The sequence below is a fragment of the Pogona vitticeps genome, chromosome 4 (genome assembly GCF_051106095.1).
Source record: "Pogona vitticeps strain Pit_001003342236 chromosome 4, PviZW2.1, whole genome shotgun sequence".
Classification (NCBI taxonomy): Eukaryota; Metazoa; Chordata; class Lepidosauria; order Squamata; family Agamidae; genus Pogona; species Pogona vitticeps.
The window spans coordinates 159,389,806-159,407,396 of NC_135786.1; the positions used below are offsets into that span (position 1 = coordinate 159,389,806).

The 17,591-nt window shown below is 42.3% G+C and overlaps 1 protein-coding gene across 2 annotated transcripts in view; it reads right to left on the bottom strand.

Annotated features, from left to right (window-relative positions):
- Positions 1-536: 536 nt before the first annotated feature.
- The window catches only part of F13A1 (coagulation factor XIII A chain), a 102,871-nt gene continuing 85,816 nt past the window's right edge, over positions 537-17,591 (bottom strand). For both annotated transcript variants that reach the window (XM_020789830.3, XM_020789832.3), the window contains exons 13-15: positions 16,453-16,613; positions 5,512-5,648; positions 537-3,247 (exon numbers count right to left, since the gene is read on the bottom strand). In XM_020789830.3, coding sequence (XP_020645489.3) covers positions 3,100-3,247; positions 5,512-5,648; positions 16,453-16,613 — 446 coding nt within the window. In that variant the 3' untranslated portion in view covers positions 537-3,099. The remainder of the gene's footprint in view (positions 3,248-5,511; positions 5,649-16,452; positions 16,614-17,591) is intronic.

The following is a 17,591-nucleotide window of genomic DNA, read 5'->3' on the forward strand; positions in this document are numbered from 1 at the left end:
AAAAGCTGCAGTTTTTAGCTGAAGAGCATTTAAAAATGTTAATAATGAAATCCACAGCCTGATCTTGTGGAACAGACAGCATTACCTGATTTTTCTGCCCATAATAACTACAGCTTCAAATATATACACCTGGGTACTTTTAAATGCTGCATCCAAGCAGCTTATTGAATAAGAAAGTGTGTGAAGGAATTTTGTTAAAAACAGAAAGAATATGGACGATAATCCTGCACAGAAGGTTGTGATATAAAATTCTGATTTTCTTGTTGCAGTACTAAAGGGCATGGGAGAGTATGTCTATGAAAAAAATTGAGTATCCCAGAGCAGAAAGCTTTACAAATTACCATAACCTTTGAAATAAACATGATTGTCACTTCTGAACTTATGTGACCTTGCTGTTACTCCAGTATAGTTTGAATACACTTGGAAAGGGAAAAAATGTGGGCATCCATTCCGAAGTTGTCATACTGTATTTCTGTCGTAGGAAATACAAGAAGGTAGCTTAGGGAAGAGTCTACTCAAAGTGAAGCAGACACAGCCAGGTAAAACCATTATTTTATTACATTAGTTGTTCTTGATAAATGAGAAGATCCTAAAGCATTCAAGCCACAGGAGGCTCTCCTTGAGAAAGAAGTGAAAAGACGATGCAGTGCATGAAAGTAACATAAATCAGAGCTTACGTGCAAACCAAAGTCATTAATAGGGCATAATTTTGTTAGATAATTATAAGAAGATATAAGCGAAGGGCACACCAAACAACTTTCTGAAGAGTCTGCACATATTTATTTGTGTAAGTTCCACTGAACTAAGTGGTGCTTCCTTCTTCTAAGTAGGCACGTATATCAGGCCTTGGAAACCTTTCTGTACCCAGATGTTTAAGACTAGTAGCCCCATACTCCCACAGCTGGTCACACTGGTTGGGGTTAAGAGGAGTTGACGTCCAACATGTCTTAAGGGTCAAAGGTTCTTTCTCTACAGGCACTGCCAATGACTACTTCCAAACTATAATTTACAGAACTCAAAGAGCAGCTTGTACAATGGAAAATAGGGGTCTTAATGCTGCCCACACCACCATCCCAACCTCAATGATAGATTTTGACCATAATGGCTGTTCTAATGCACTAGGTCATGGAAGGACAGTTATGGTAGCCTTTAAGGGCAGAGTTTCCTTGATCCCGCTTGTGTAACGCTGAATGTTTCTCTACCAGCATTCGGTAAGTACAGATGACTGATACTCTACCAGGCACATATTTCCTGAACATTGGTGATAAATGTTTATGGATAAGAAGTGGTCAATCATGCTCTCAATATGTCCTGTGAATATGTTAGAGTTGAGGTTATCAACTGGAGGTCCCAGGGTCAATTTTGTCCCACCAAAGGACTGTCAACTGGCCCTCCAGTTGACAGCACAGAAATAGAAGAAATGACAAAGTGGTCACTAGGAGTGTAGTGAAGCCAGGGCTCTGATCAGCAGGAACTATGATATTATCTCTACCCTTCTGAGACTCCTCCACTCCCTCTGAGCTTAGCTACCTCACAGTAGCTGGGAAAGAAATGGATTTTCTTACACTCATAATGTTGTTGCACCTTATCCCTGTTGTAATGCAAAGTACCTGGAGGAAATTGGCTCTTGCATCAACAATTAACTTTACAAAAAAATCCTATTCCTCAGTTGTTGATATCCACCAATATAGTTGCCTACATTTTTGGCTCTCTGAGAGAGCTTGGCAATAGGACAGTCCTGAAGAGCCCTACACTTCCAAATTTACCACTATATCAGTTGCTGACCAAGGCAGGAAAGCATTTGTATGACAAGCTACGTTATTCACCCACTCACCCACCCAAAATCTTCCCCATTTAAATTGTGGCATTGTCTCTATCACAGTCATTTTTTAAAAAATGCACACGTAAGTTCCACTTGTCATGAAGGTGTGAAAGGAGAAGCAAGTGTTCTGAGCACACCAAACTCTCCATTGGACAGGGGGAAAAAGCTTGTTCTGGGAACATAATTAATAGAAACGGCCATTTTATGATACTTGACAATTTCCCCCCAACTTAAAAAAAAAAGATTCCATGAAATATCAAGCTCTAATTAAAATGAAAGTTCACAATACTCCAGAGACTGAAACCTTTTAAAGATAGTCATAGTTTCAAAGTAATAAGTCATAAACACATGCAAATAAGGAAGGACAATATGACCTATGACTTCTTTTTGGACTCACTCTATCAAACTTGAATAATCTCTTCTGTGCTTTGAAATTTTTTTATTGTTTTGTTTGATGACCAGTTACTAGTCAGGCATATAGCCAGTTCAGTACTAGAACTGGGGAGAGAAGACGATTTGGGGGAAAGAAAAATAACATACATGGACCTCTGATCATCACAGTCTTGCACAAAGACCTCCAAAATGTAGGTATAATCCCTGGAGAAAAGTATTCTTGTGATGTTCCCCTCCCTTTCAGTGGGGCTGCTGAGAAAGAATATCCCAATGTGTTGTGCTCCGGTTTTCAAATCCAGGACAGTTTAGTATATAACAAATTCCAATTTTCTCATTTTTGAGGACAAAAGGAACCTTGACAAATCAAGAGACCCAGCGAAAAATGGCTAATTGCTGCAAGGCTTTTCTCCCTCACATGAGGGTGGAGAGACCAGCATATTTTTTTCATCAACAGCAGCATTATTAGCAAAAGATGTATGCTTTTGGACAAAAAAAATTGCATTAAAATCATTTGTGCAGAATACATTTCTTTTTCCTGCAAAAAATCCAAAGTTTTTGTGGGCAACCCCTCCTCGGAATTTGTCACAAATGCCAAAATGTGAGAAATGCACAAAACCTCTTGTAATCTACCCCAGAAAGAATAAAACATTTTCCTCGTTCTCAGCTGTGAAAATGAAACCTGTAAAGATTTACATTCCTTCTTTGAGGAACAATAGCAGGATTGCATTGGGTAGCTTCTATAAAAGAAAACAGGGGAAATAACCTAATTCAAATATACGCACAGAATGTAGCATTCACCCTTTGGATTATGATTCTTGGTATGATACTTTTTATAATGAAGTTCTTGAAATATGGGGAAGGGGGAATGCAAGTAGACAGGGTCTTTACACAGCATTTTGAATATTGATGTCCAGCTCCCCGTAGACATGTCGCAAGGCATCGCAATTCAAGCTTGCAATCAGCTTTCGGGGACCGGCCCTCTTCGGAATGCATTTCTCTTCCCATGTCAAGGTAGAATTCTTTGGAACCTCTCTGCAATAAGAAGAAAAATGTAAACATAGTGCAGAGGAGACATAAATCTTATACATGAGCTGGTGCCCTGGCAATGGAAAAGATAAACCATCTTATAGAGGACAATCCTGAGGTTGGAAAAGTTTCATTTTTTGTTTGTTTGTTTGTTTTTTAACATAGCTCCCCAAATTCATATCCATATAACCAGCAGCCATGCTGGCTGGTGAATTTTAGGAGATGTAGTTTTTTAAAAAGTAACTTTTCTAATTTCTAAAGCCTTCAAGAATGCAACTTTTCTAATGTCCCGAGACATCCTGTCATACATTCCGGTTTCACCCATAAAAGGAAAAATCTAGATATAATAAGATGTCTTCAGAAAATTCAGAAATCTTAGCCAAAGACACCATTTCTGATTCGATAATCCAGGATTAGAGATGGTAAGCAAACTTGTTAAAATCCCTTTTCTCATCAATTCTGGCTTTCTCAACATAACACCTCAGTGAGAAATTTTACAGCCTCATTAAATTCCTTACCTCAAGTGAGATAAACCACTCCCTTCCACCCACCACTGGCCAACATCTCTGTAATTTGTGTGAGCTGTCTCTAATGAACTTTCCAAAGTGTGCACAGAGAAAGCAAGCATAGAAAGGCTGGGTGATTGTTAGAAAACCTACAAACAGCCCATTTAGTGCTTTACATTCCCAAATAAAGAAGTAGTCATCCTAGTTTGGGGCAATTTGCATAATTTTGCACCAAAAGTGGGCATTGTTACTTGAAAAAAAGACACTTTAAATGCAAAACAGAGTGGTCATCAACATGAGAACTCTACCAAAAGCCTTAGGAAATTCCTCAGCATCCTTGCCTGCAAGGAGAACAATGTTCTTAATAAACTTTAACAACGTGAGTTTTTCTGTTTGTTTCTTTAACTGGAGTTTAAAACAGCTTGTGGGCAGAAGTGTTCAGATCAGAACTGCACTATTAGAAGAGCTTTTTCCTGAACATCTTTGTGTCATGCCATTTTCCTCAGACAAACCCAATCCATGCGACCACTTGACCCCTACGTCTCTGTTTTGCTTCCCAGAGCAAACAGCAGCTTTGGTGAGGCAAATTCCTCCCCCAGTGTCATGGCCCCATTCTCAATTCAAAACCTTTTGATTTAAGTGAAAAATGTGAACCATGGTAGGAGATCCTGTTTACAGATCTACATGGTATCTACTTTAGCCCTTATATCGATGATAACTATTAATGATCTTTTTATTTTATTTTTTTAATGATTCTATTCTCATGCCAGCTCTACTATCAGAATTAAATCAAAATAACCAGCCTGGCTAGGTGACAACCTGAGCAAGATGGTGTCAGCTTGGCTCTCTGGTTAGATTGTTTTACAATAAACCCAGAAAGACTCTACTGCAGAAGACTGGATGGAATACTTCCAATGGGACCTGGTCAAGAGTGAATATTTTAAAACCCCAGAATATGTATATCCCAGAGGAAAAAGTGTATTTAAAAAAACTGCTAATGGAATAAAACAGAACTAATTCCATTTGCCTAGAGTCACCTTAGTGATGGATTATTCTCAGTAATGTGCCATGCCATCAACATGGACAGGTCATTTATCATTTTCCATAGAGGAAAGCAAATCAGATTAATAATTTAAATAATTTGCAATGATTTGTTTTCTATCTGTACAATTTGCCAGTTTCACCCGGCCAAAGAGAAGCTTGATCAAGGCTATTTATTTTATTTATTTTAAAGCACTTAAAATGCCCTGCCTTGCCTCTAAAGGGTTCAAGGTGGCTTGCAAGAAAATCAAGAATTAATCAGTTCACAACAGCATATCATTTATGACAGCACAAAAAACAGTACCAGAAAACTAACACTGTGGTAAAAAAAATATTTAAACATTTTATAACAATTTTTCAAAAATAATGAGAAAACTTACAGAGTAAAAACAGCTAGTGCCTTCCCGCAGCCATCAAATAGGACCATTTCCTGGTCTGAACTAAAGATACCTCAGATATTGTGGAGACATAAAGGAAGGTTTCCAAGATGGTGTCAAGAAGTCAGCAGCTTCATAGGGCCTCAGAACTCCTGTGGCTAGTTTAGGTACCCACCCTCTCCAGCCAGATGAAGGTGACATCAAGAGGGTACTTTAGACCCTCATTAACACATGATGTCATAGACCCCTCATTCATCCATGACATCAGTGTTAATTGTTCATTTTCCTGTGAATGTATAGTTTGAAAAACCATTGTCTTAACCACAGTCACAAGGTCTTCTCTTACCTGAAGAGTTTTGAGATTGGTTTCAGAAGACCAGGCCCGTCAAGTCGGCCCCAGATGTTGGTGAGATTCTGTTTCAGTGGGTTGGTGAATTCCACTATCACTGTCATGTCTTTACCAACTACTTTCTCTCCAGGAACCTACAGAAGGAATGCAAATTAAAATAAAACAAACTGACCAGCACCAGTATCCTATCTGGACCAAAAAGTAATTGTGTAAGAATCCTCTCTGTTCCAGCAGGTCCTCCATCGTACAGTTGATCAAACAACCAGTATGAGACCAAGCATGCAAAGGGGAGTCTGCCAAAACAAGAACAGTTTTGCGATAGCCCGTCAGCTCTGCATTTCCTGAGTGGGATGCTTGGCAGTGTATTATTTACAACGCCCCTCACAAATCTGGTACCCTCTAGATGTATTAGATTACAATTCAGATCATCCCTACCCAGCATAACCTAGTATTATTGTGTCATATATGTCCTGATTAAGACCATAGTAGACTACAGCTGTTGAAGGTAGTTTTGAAGCTGGTGCAGAATGAATCCAGCTGTCTGGCGCCTTGTAGAATCCAGGCAACTGGAGTGTAAAACACCTGTTTTATACCAGTTTCCCTAACTGCCAATTTGCTTCAGGCCACAACACATAATGGTTTGGAACCAATTTATTTTGCTCTGGTACCATCCTGTCAGAGATGTAAGATTGACCTCTACAGGCTCTGCTTGAGGGTACATAAAAAAGTATTACCTTTCCAGGCACTAGACAGTGAGCCTTTTTAGTTTTGGCCCTATGCTTATGGATCTCCTTTCCCAGGTGGATACATATTACCACTATACTAAATGGTCCCTGAAGATGTTGTTGATCAGCACTGCTTCTAATACATACTTTAGTTCTGAGTTTTATGGTTCCTGTTTCAATTCCTGATGTTTGTTATATAATTCATTATTTATCTGCTGGAATTTACTAGCTGCTAATATGATATCTGCTGTTACGATATCTTCAGGTGAACCTAAAATGGTAGCCGAAAGTTTCACCCTTCTCTTTATGGTTGCGTTGGCAGAGGAAAGGAGAGGAGGGTGAGTGCATGAACACAGGAAAAGGCTAGGCTTGTTCTGATAACACTAAATCATAGTTTAGCATTCAGTATGAACCCAGATTTTGGATTAAAATTCCTTTTTCCATACCTTCTGGTTTGGTCAGAAATACCTAATATATTTTAAAATAAGCTAGGCATGTCATATTCCCTCAGTGCAACACACTAATGTAATGATTTTTTAGACCTTGAAGTTGAAGCATATATTACTTGTGTTCTTCTCTTCCTTGTAGTGAAAGAATCTTGGCTTTGTAGCAATCAAGACACTATGAGTTAATCACATACTATGCAAATGGATGGTTATATGTCAGATGTCAGATGTCTGATCTCGTTAAACATGGCTTCAACACAAGTATACAAAGGATGGATGAATAAGAAATTTATACAGTATTGCCAAGTTTTTTAAAGGCTCAATTTCACCCCATTCTGTACTCCCAGAAAGAACATAAAAGTGGACAGAATTTGTGCTTAGAAGGCCAGACATTGCCAGACCTATGATGCGTTCAGTGAAAGAAAGAAGAAATTTAACAACATGTGCATACACACCGTAGATGCACAATACACACCGTAGTTATTTCTAAAATATGGACAAACATGCCATAGGGACCTTAATGCCTGTATTTGAGAAATTTGCACAAACTTAAGTGAACATTTCTGGAGGAAAAATTAAAATCTGCACAGAAGGTTAATGGAACAGACTTGGAAGTGGGAAAAGGAGAAAGTTCATGGAAAGAGACATTACAGGTCTGTTCATCCTTATAAAGGAACCCCACAGGGCAGAACACAGCCTCCCTCTCCTCTCATTCCCTTGCTAACTTGATTGCATGGGTGAATGCGCAGAGAAAGAAATAAGCGTATAAGATGGGTGTGCTGTACATACCTCACACCTGTCTTCAGTGTATTATGCATGTTATTTGCACTCTAAGCTATAACCTGCTATGAATTTCTCACATACTAAGAGTCCAATGGGTTGTTTCAATACCATTAACATTGGTCTCAGAAAAGCTATGGAAGTATAACAACAATAGAAGAGTGACAGTCAAATCTAGGGTGGCCGGTAGTCAAATGTCTAGCAGTAAATCAATGACTGACATTCAGAGCAACTGTAAGTAGATCCAATGGCAAGGAAGCATTCTAGGATTATGAAACGAAGAGAGTGAGCAATGACATCACAAGTTCTAATTTCTGATTCCCTTGTTCCGAATTTCCATCAAATTTGGATTCCCTACTGTCTGAAAACAGTAGTTTAGATCACCATTACAGAAAATAAGGATGTAAAGCCCTTCTATCATTGGTACAGTGATGAGGTATAAGCAGCCAGCTGAAGAGGGATCCTGCTCATGGATAGTATGGGAGGATCTGAACAGTCAGTTGAGGAAATAAATCAATCGATGCAGACCAAATTGCTCTCTTATGTTGGAGAAATACATGATAGAGAAATCCATGCAGAGCAGATATGAAGGTTCGTGAATAGAGATGAAGTGGCAAATGATACTTCCATTTCCCAGTCTTCAAACATTTCCTTCCTTCCCTCCCTCCCTTCCCATCAGAGAATTGATAGCTGGATGAGGCAAAATGCCATAGAATGCCAGCATGCCTTTCAGATGCTGGAGAGAAATACAGTATTATGTTATGCCCCAAATACTGTATATGGTACTGATAATTGTGATTAGAAAAGGGAATTCATTAAATATTGAAAATATAGGATAATCACAACAGGATACATCTCCTTTAGTTTGTAAATGATCTTGCTCTGTTTTGTGAATAGTTATCAGGAGGCAAGCGTTGTTTCCAAATATGCCTGCTCATTCATGGCAGTCTACCCGGATCATGTCTCTAGAACACTAAGAGGTTTCAGCTTAAGAGGAGGCAAATTTGATGGCCCGTAACAATAATGATGGGATATATGTAACCTACAGTTTGACCCAGAGAGTGAGAAACAAAAAAGCAGTTGAGTATGTGCATTGGAATGAGATGTTTGACCAGTGGGACAACAGGCAAAATACTATAGTACGTTGCACTCCAGCTGCTTTCTTCTGAAATATTCTGCTGATAAACCAGAAGTGAATGGCTGTCCTCGTAATAACTTGGGAAAGACAAAATATTATCTAAGGACACTGTTGTTAAACATATGTCTTGGTTAATTAGACACAGGAAGGCTGCAACTGAAGCAGAGCTTTCAAAACTTACTTTGATGTTTAATGAAAGACAGCCATTGTCCATCAAACTTTCTGTGGCCCTGGTCATATGAGGGAAATATTTCCTAGTTCTTCCAATACTTTCCATATTTCTGTTGCCCTGAATTGTGGTCACATGGTTTATATTCCAGGAGGAACGTCCCAAGAACTTTTAGCAGTACTGATTTATTTCCTCCTATTTGAATAATCATGGCCGGCTGCACCATGGTACCGGTTAATTTTTTTCTCTTGCTTCAAGGGAACATTGATCGGGATGGGGTTTCTGTTTAGGAAAACGTCCCTTTCTTGCACTGGATGCTCGTGCAGAAATGCATCACACACAATGGACTTGGGATGTCCGCGCGGCAGGACTGGCCAACATCCTCTCATGAAATGGGTATAACAATGTTTCAATGTATCTTCCCATAGGGAAAAAAATCATTAGTCACCAGTAATGTAATGTACATACTTTTGTTAGTGCACCAAGGTATCAGACATGAAAAAAAGAGAGAGTGTACTGCAGTAATGGCGGCTACCTTCCTGACTTCAAGTCTGAAATGAGGCAGGGCAGGTTGTGCACAAAGGCAATCCTGGTAAGGAATGCACCGGTACAACCAAGATACAAAATGGGGAAATGTTCCGCAGTTACACCGCTGGCTGGGAAAACGTCTCGATCTTGACTGTGCGTCTTGTGACACCTCCCCAAAAGCAATAAACTAACTGGGGGATAACTGGAGAACATTCCCCTCACGTGACCAGGGCCTGAGCTTATATTTCTGTACAGCTTTGTTAGATTTGTCTTCTTCTGGAACCTGTCTGCTGTAGAATTCACTATCCGCAAGAGACAACGACGGCTATCGATTTGGATTGTTTTATAAAAGAATTCATGAAGACTAGAGCTTTCAATAGCAGATACATATTCTCACACATGAGAGGTGGTCTGCTTTTGTACAGAGCCAGTGTAACATAGTGCTTAGAGTGTTGGAAACTTACTGGGAGGGTGACAATGGCAACCAGAAGGATTCTACTGGAGTCCTGTCCTGCTTGTGAGCTTCCCATGAGCAACAGCCATTCTCAACAGGGGCCATGGCATATTGTTTCCAGCCTGTGGATGGGGTCCACAGGCTGGAAACAATTTTTCACACACCACATTATGAAGTTTATTATACAACTTATACAGATCTGATTTGGCCTATAGTTCTTTCCTCTTATGCCTATAGGTAAAGGTAAAGGTTCCTCTTGACAATTTGTCTAATCATGTCTGACTCTAGGGAGCGGTGCTCATCTCCGTTTCCAACTCATAGAGCTAGCGTTTGTCCAAAGATAATCTTCTGTGGTCACGTGACTGGAACCGGAACAGTAAGTCTGAGAAATGGCCCCTCCCCAGGTATACCACTTCATGTGTCATTCAGATGATAAAAGGGTGAGAAGGAAGAGACACAGGAAGAAAGAAAAGGACAAACACCTCCCTCTTCTGTTGCTCCTCCATGTGTGCCAAGGTCAAGGGGGTCTTTCGGTGAGGCTGGTGGCTTTGGTGGGACAAGGGGTGTTACATACAGCACTGATGTTACCTGTCTGTCATGGGTTTGGAGGGAAAGTTCCATCCTATGGGGAGTGGAAGGCGGGACATCAGGAGGAGGGGCTGTACTGTATATATATGTGGAGCGTGTGTGAGGGAGGTAGGAGAAGCTGGAGAAGAGCTGAGAGAAGAAGCTTGAGTGGGAGTCTGTGTGTCAGACAGGGTACTACTGTGTGTCAGTCAGTACCAACCTGATAGGTTCAGGTGTCTGTATGGTTAGCCAGAACTGATTGGTTCAGGGTCTGTGCTTCAAGTTAAGTGTTCTGTGTGAACCAAACTGTGTGTATGTATGATTGAGACTAAGCCACGTTACTGTATCTTATTCACTTGATCCTTTTATTTTTCCCTGTGTGTTATTTAATAAACCTTGTTCTTTTATTTGTTAAAAATCCATCCCTGGTCTGTGTGACTTCTTATAGGGAATGGTTGGTGGCAGCTTAGTGAAACTGTGGCATATCCCAGTAGGTCTGGGTTTGTCACATTGATTGGTGTCCAGCGTGTGGGATACGACTGGTCCAGTTGTCCAGTGGTGCAGCAAAGCCTTGGCAAGTGTGCCCAGAGCAAGGGGGGTCTAGTCAGGGACAATCTGAGAGCACGTAGGTAATCTTCTAGGTGTACCTCACGGGGAGGTGCACTAGTAGAAGAACGTGTAACCTCAGATTGGGGACTAGATTAGGGAGCTCTGAGGCAGCCTGTTTTGGCGGGAAAAAGCTGAGGCAAAACTGTGAAATAGCAGTGATCTAGCCTGTCTGCTGAGAGGCCTAGCAGAGGGGGGTAGACTCTGGCTCGCAACTGTTGCAAGTTAGTGCTGAAGAACAGCAGCAATCTATCGAAGGCTGGTTCTGAGGCAAAAGAAAGAAAAGAAAAAAAAAGTGGTCGCTTTAGTTTGAGGCTTGACTGTTGAGAGCAGCCTGTTCTGGGGGGGGGGGGATTATGCCCTTGACTCGAAGCCAAATGGCAGAAATGGGTGAAGTGAAAGACCCCCAGGTTGACCAAGGTTCTGAGGATGAATTTGGCTCAGTGCAGGGTGACAGCACGGGAGAACAGAACCCAGAACTCAGAAAATTGCTCATAGCCCAACAGCATGAACTGAGGGTGAGGGAAATGGAGGAAAGAATGGAGAGAGAGAAAATGGCGTTTGAAAGGGAGAGGGAGAGAGAGAAAATTGCTCTGGAAAAAGAAAGGATGGCGTTTGAGTTAAGAAAATTGGAACTGATGAACCAGAACAATAATAACAATAGGGATTCCGAGGGAGGCCAATTGTCTAAAGCTGACCTGAAGAAATTCCCTGTGTACCACAAGGGAGATTGTCCTGAGGTGTTCTTTTCCTTAGTGGAAAGAGCGTTTGTGGACTTCTCAGTGAGGGAAACTGAGAAGATGACCATTATGCGATCTTTAATCAGTGGCAGCCTGGCCGAAGTCTATTCAGAGATGCCAGAGGAACTGATGAAAGATTTTGCAGAGTTTAAAAAACTGGTGTTTGCCAGACATGGGATAAATGCGGAACAGCTGAGGCAAAGATTCAGGTCAATCACCAAGAAACCAGAGCAGACTTTTACCCAAGTGGGGGCCCAATTGGTGAGGCTGCTAGAGAAATGGCTATCTCCGGAGGGGACAGAGACCTTTCAGCAGCTCAAAGACTTGATAGCACTGGAACAGTTTTATTCAGTCCTCCACGGGGAACTGAAGTTCCAGGTGAGGGAAAGGAAACCGAAATCTGTGGCAGAAGCAGCCGAGATCGCAGATTTTATTTACCAGATAAGAAAGCCCTTAGGTGAGGAGAAATCTGTAGGAAAACCCAAAGAAACCTACAGCAAGTACTCTCAGGGACTAGGGAAAAGCCAGCAAGGGGGAGGGGCCCATGGTGAAGGGAAGCCCTCAGACATGAAACCAAGACCTCAGATTTTGGAGGGAAAACCAAAACAAGATGAGAAAGACTCAAAATATAGCAGAAAATGTTATTTCTGTCAGGGAAAGGGCCATCTAATCTCAGAGTGTGAGAAATTAAAGCAGCTAAAAGGAATTGTGCCTCAGGATTCGAGTGGAACCAAGCCAAAGGCTGTGTTCTGTGTCCAGAAAGAGCAAAGCTCCTTGTCACTGAGGGAGCCTGTTGCCATGGCTACTCAATCTGGAACAGTTACATCTGCTGATCAGGCTGAGGAAAATGGTCCTCTTGTGGAGGTCAAGCGCTGCTTGCTCGTGAGAACAGATTCTCAGTTGTTTGAAACAGCAGGGGTGGACGTAGGAATACTTGACCATCAGTATCGGGGGCTGAGGGACACTTGTTCCCAGGTGACCCTGTGCCATCCAGATATTATTCCTAGGGAATATATAATCCCAAATGAGAGCATGAAGGTGGCAGGGATTGAGGGGCAGGTGATCTCACTGCCAGTAGCGGAGGTACCTGTGAACTTTCAAGGCTGGAGGGGAGTTTGGCGGCTAGCGATTTCATCGACTCTGCCAGCAGCCGTGCTCGTGGGAAATGACCTGGCTGAACATGTGAAACGGGTGCTAGTGATTACACGTTCACAAGCCACCACGGGGACAGTTCAGGGGGGTAATGATGAGCCAGAGACGGAAGCAGAGGGGAGTTCAGAAGCTGTGGTGGAAACCTTAACCACAGACAGCCGATTTGGCCAAGAGCAAAAGGCAGACGCCACTCTCCAAAAGTGTTTTGAACAGGTGACTGACGCCCAGCTAACACCTGAAACCCCAGTGAGATTTCTAGAGAAAAAGGGGATTTTGTATAGAGAGACCCTGAGGAATATCTCAAAAGGGGGAGATGGGATCCGAAGTCAGCTAGTGGTACCTGAAAAGTATTGCCCCATGATCTTACAAAGGGGGCACTCTGACATGTTTGCTGCGCACTTAGGGGTGAACAAAACACAGCAGAGAATCACACAGAATTTTTACTGGCCTGAAATAGGGAAGCAGATCAGGGAGTTCTGTAAACAATGTGATGTGTGTCAAAGGCAGGGGAATAACCGCGACAGGACCAAAGCAAAGTTGTGCCCTTTGCCTGTGATTGACACTCCGTTCAAATGCATAGGGGTGGATATTGTGGGACCTTTGCCCAAGGCCACAAAGAGGGGGAACCGGTTCATTCTCACCATTGTGGACCATGCCACGAGGTACCCTGAAGCCATTCCCTTGACTAACATTGAAACTAACACAGTGGCAGATGCCTTGGTGGGGTATATGTCCAGGATGGGATTTGCCTCGGAAATAATCACAGATTTGGGCGCATCGTTCACATCGAAGCTCATGAAACGGTTATGGCAAATCTGTGGAATTAAGCACAAGGAAACCACTGCCTATCACCCTGAAAGTAATGGGTTAACTGAGAAGTTCAATGGGACTCTAATGCGCATGATTAGGGCTTACTTGGCAGAGAATCCAAACAATTGGGACCAGAAGCTGCAATCCCTTTTGTTTGCTTATCGATCAGTGCCACAAGCCAGTACCGGGTTCAGTCCGTTTGAACTTTTATTTGGGAGAAGGGTGAAAGGGCCCCTTGATTTGATCAAACAAAATTGGGAGCAGATCACCCAGGATGACCCACAAGACGTTGTGACATCTATAGACTCTTTAAGGAATGACCTAAAGAGAAACCTAGAGCTAGCAGCAGAGACCCTGCAAGCTCAAAAGGTTAGAAAGAAAGCTTGGGATGACCAGGAAGGCAGGGAGAGGCACTTTAACCCAGGGGAGGAAGTGCTTTGGCCTAGGCCCTGTAAAGAGAGCAAGTGTCAGCTGGGTAGCCCAGAAATAAAATACTTGGGTCACATAGTAGGGGGAGGAGTGATAAAACCTCTCGAGGCCAAGATAGAAGCAGTTCGTGATTGGCCCAGACCCAACACCAAGAAAAAAGTCAAATCATTTCTTGGGTTGGTGGGCTACTACAGAAAGTTTATCCCGAGGTTTAGCGAGATTGCAGCTCCGCTGACCGATCTGACGAGGAAGAAGACTGATGACCGCATCCCGTGGACCAGCGACTGTGAGGAGGCGTTCCAGAGGTTGAAGCAGGCGCTCATCAACTATCCAGTGCTGCGTGCTCCAGACTTCGACCGGGAGTTCATCATCTACACCGATGCGTCTAACAGCGGGGTAGGAGCAGTTCTTTGCCAGGAGGATGAAAATGGTGACCAGCATCCAGTGTCCTACCTGAGTAGGAAACTCCAGAAAGGTGAGAGACATTTGGCAACCGTGGAGAAGGAGTGCCTGGCCATAGTCTACGCGATCCAGAAGGCCAAGCCTTACATCTGGGGAAGACATTTTATTCTGTGCACTGACCATTCACCACTGCAATGGTTAAAGACAATGAAAACCCACAATAGTAAACTTATGAGGGGGGCTTTAAACCTGCAAGACTATGACTTTGAAGTGAAGGTGGTCAGAGGGTCAGTGAACTGTGTTGCTGACGCCTTGTCAAGAAGACCTGAAGAATGAAGACGGCGAAAGAAACATGGACTATGAATATATTTTGATGACAAAAAGTCAAATGTGTCTGTTTATTAAACATGTTGGTTTGTATGAATAAAGGTAGCTTGATGTATTGAAAATGGTAAATGTTTAACTTAGAGTGTAAGTATAAGTAAGTATGATATTGTATGTATAACTGTTTTGTGTGTTTTAACCAGGTTGTTTTTTGGTGAAAAGCACCTTAGCTTTCCCCCTACAAAACAACTTATAAAGAGGGGAGGTGTTACATACAGCACTGATGTTACCTGTCTGTCATAGGTTTGGAGGGAAAGTTCCATCCTATGGGGAGTGGAAGGCGGGACATCAGGAGGAGGGGCTGTACTGTATATATATGTGGAGCGTGTGTGAGGGAGGTAGGAGAAGCTGGAGAAGAGCTGAGAGAAGAAGCTTGAGTGGGAGTCTGTGTGTCAGACAGGGTACTACTGTGTGTCAGTCAGTACCAACCTGATAGGTTCAGGTGTCTGTATGGTTAGCCAGAACTGATTGGTTCAGGGTCTGTGCTTCAAGTTAAGTGTTCTGTGTGAACCAAACTGTGTGTATGTATGATTGAGACTAAGCCACGTTACTGTATCTTATTCACTTGATCCTTTTATTTTTCCCTGTGTGTTATTTAATAAACCTTGTTCTTTTATTTGTTAAAAATCCATCCCTGGTCTGTGTGACTTCTTATAGGGAATGGTTGGTGGCAGCTTAGTGAAACTGTGGCATATCCCAGTAGGTCTGGGTTTGTCACAAGGGGAAACAGGAGGCGGTAGAGGGAGATTACAGATCTTTCTCTCTGAATGCTTGGGTTTGGATCTGAGTAAGCAGAATTCAGAAAGCTGGAAGATTGCCCCCTCCCCTTTGCAGCATAGTTTGTTACTAAGGGAAGAAACAGACATTATAGATAGCCCATAATTGAACCTGAATGGGTAATATACATAACCTGTAAGAAGAGCTTAACAAGTAAATCGAGTACTCAGTTTGCTGGGGGTGGGGGGCAATGTGTAGCCTGGATAATTAAATTATAAACTGCTCAGAGAGTGCTTTGGGGTGGTATGTAAGCAGCACAATTCATTTTTTGGTTTTGCTTTGAAGACCGATCACAAAACAAAGCAAGCTAATGTGCGGACTCCGGGAGGTGAGAGAAACTCATGCTGTAAGACTCACACACTACCAGCCCTTAAAGATTTTTTCTTCTTCTAAAGATAGACTATTTATAATGCTTGTTTCTACTCTGAGCAAGGTTCAGACAAAATCCTCTTGTGCCATTCCTACTTGGGACATGTTTGCTCCTGCATCCACAGTACAGATACTTGTATGGTGAGTAGAAATGTTGGACAAAGTCTGGAAAAACTTGGCCATTGAGTTCATTGGGTGGCTTGGGACACCAGAATGAGTCTTGCCATAACCTACCTCTCAGGGTTGTTGTGAAATCATAATGGAGAGGAGGATCCTGTAATGCCACCTTAGGCAGCTTGAAGGAAAGGAGAGACAGAAATGTAGGAAGTAAACAAATAGAGCATTAAAAAAATACTCAAAATTGATCAAAATACATCCCCATATGGGCTCAAATGCAAAAGGCATCCAGAATCAGAGTATTTCTGTTGTTGTCCCTGCTTGCTGGTGTCTCCTGAAACTAACCTTAAGGAGCAGCTGGGGGATTTTCAGCGTAACACTTTTTTGCCGGGCCAGGATCTTTTCTGTTTCGTTGACACGGGCCGTGACGAAGAAATGCAGAGAGGCTTGTTCCACCAACTTGCTCATATATTCTCTCGATTTGATTAGCACCTCGACAGTCTGAGCTGACAGGAGGAACAAACAAACAGAGAAACACAGCTGAATCCTGAAAGCAATAGAATTGTTATGTATTACTTCCAGCCCTGCTGATACTGTACTGCTCATAGGCCATCAGATGTAATGAGAATGCAGCTTGCTTGGAGAGAGGTTGAACATTTTCAAAGGCACCAAGAAGCATCCAGATACAGAACCATGGCTCATTTCATTTCTCTCTCCTTCTCTCCCCCCGACCCTCCAGCTACAGTCAAAATACATTAGTATTGGGGACTAGGACTTATTTAAAGATTTAGAGCTCAATCCCATTATCTAAAAAAAAACCACCATTGAAATTGAGTTCAGCATGTTAGAGGGCAATTTAAATTTGGGTGTTTACATGAGAAATGTGCAAGCCCAGATACGTTTGAAAAGGGGCTGTGTTATTTTCAGAGGTAGCAAGTTTTTCTGCTCCTCTGCCAGAGGTCCACTGGTTTAAACACGAATGTGGAATCAATTCATTGAAATCGATTTCACATGTATGAACACCTCTGTTCCCGTTTTTAAAAATGCGTGCTATTTAATACAGCGCTATACCGGAGAGCAAAAATTAAACCATAACAACAGCCCAGCATCACCACCCATCATCTGGTTGGCACGGTGCCTCCTCAGCCCCATCAATCTGCCTTTGCTGTGCTGCCCGGATGCTGTGGCCAGGAGCCAGTTGAAAGCAGCAGTGGCAGCAAAGCCTGTGGCTGAGGCTGACTAGGGGCCACACCGGCTAGCCGTCTAGGAGAAAGAAGCTGGGCTACTTTTAATTATGAGAAATTGCTTCAGAATTGTTCCACCCTTTGGAGAAATTCCCTGAAATTGTTCCTTCCCTAGTTTCTCTGTTCAGAAATAGGCTCTTAGGGGATATATTCATGTATACTCTAGTTTTGGCATGATACATTTATTCTCTTCCGTGCCTGTCCTGTTCTTTTATAGGGACTGGCAGCAGGAGGAATGGG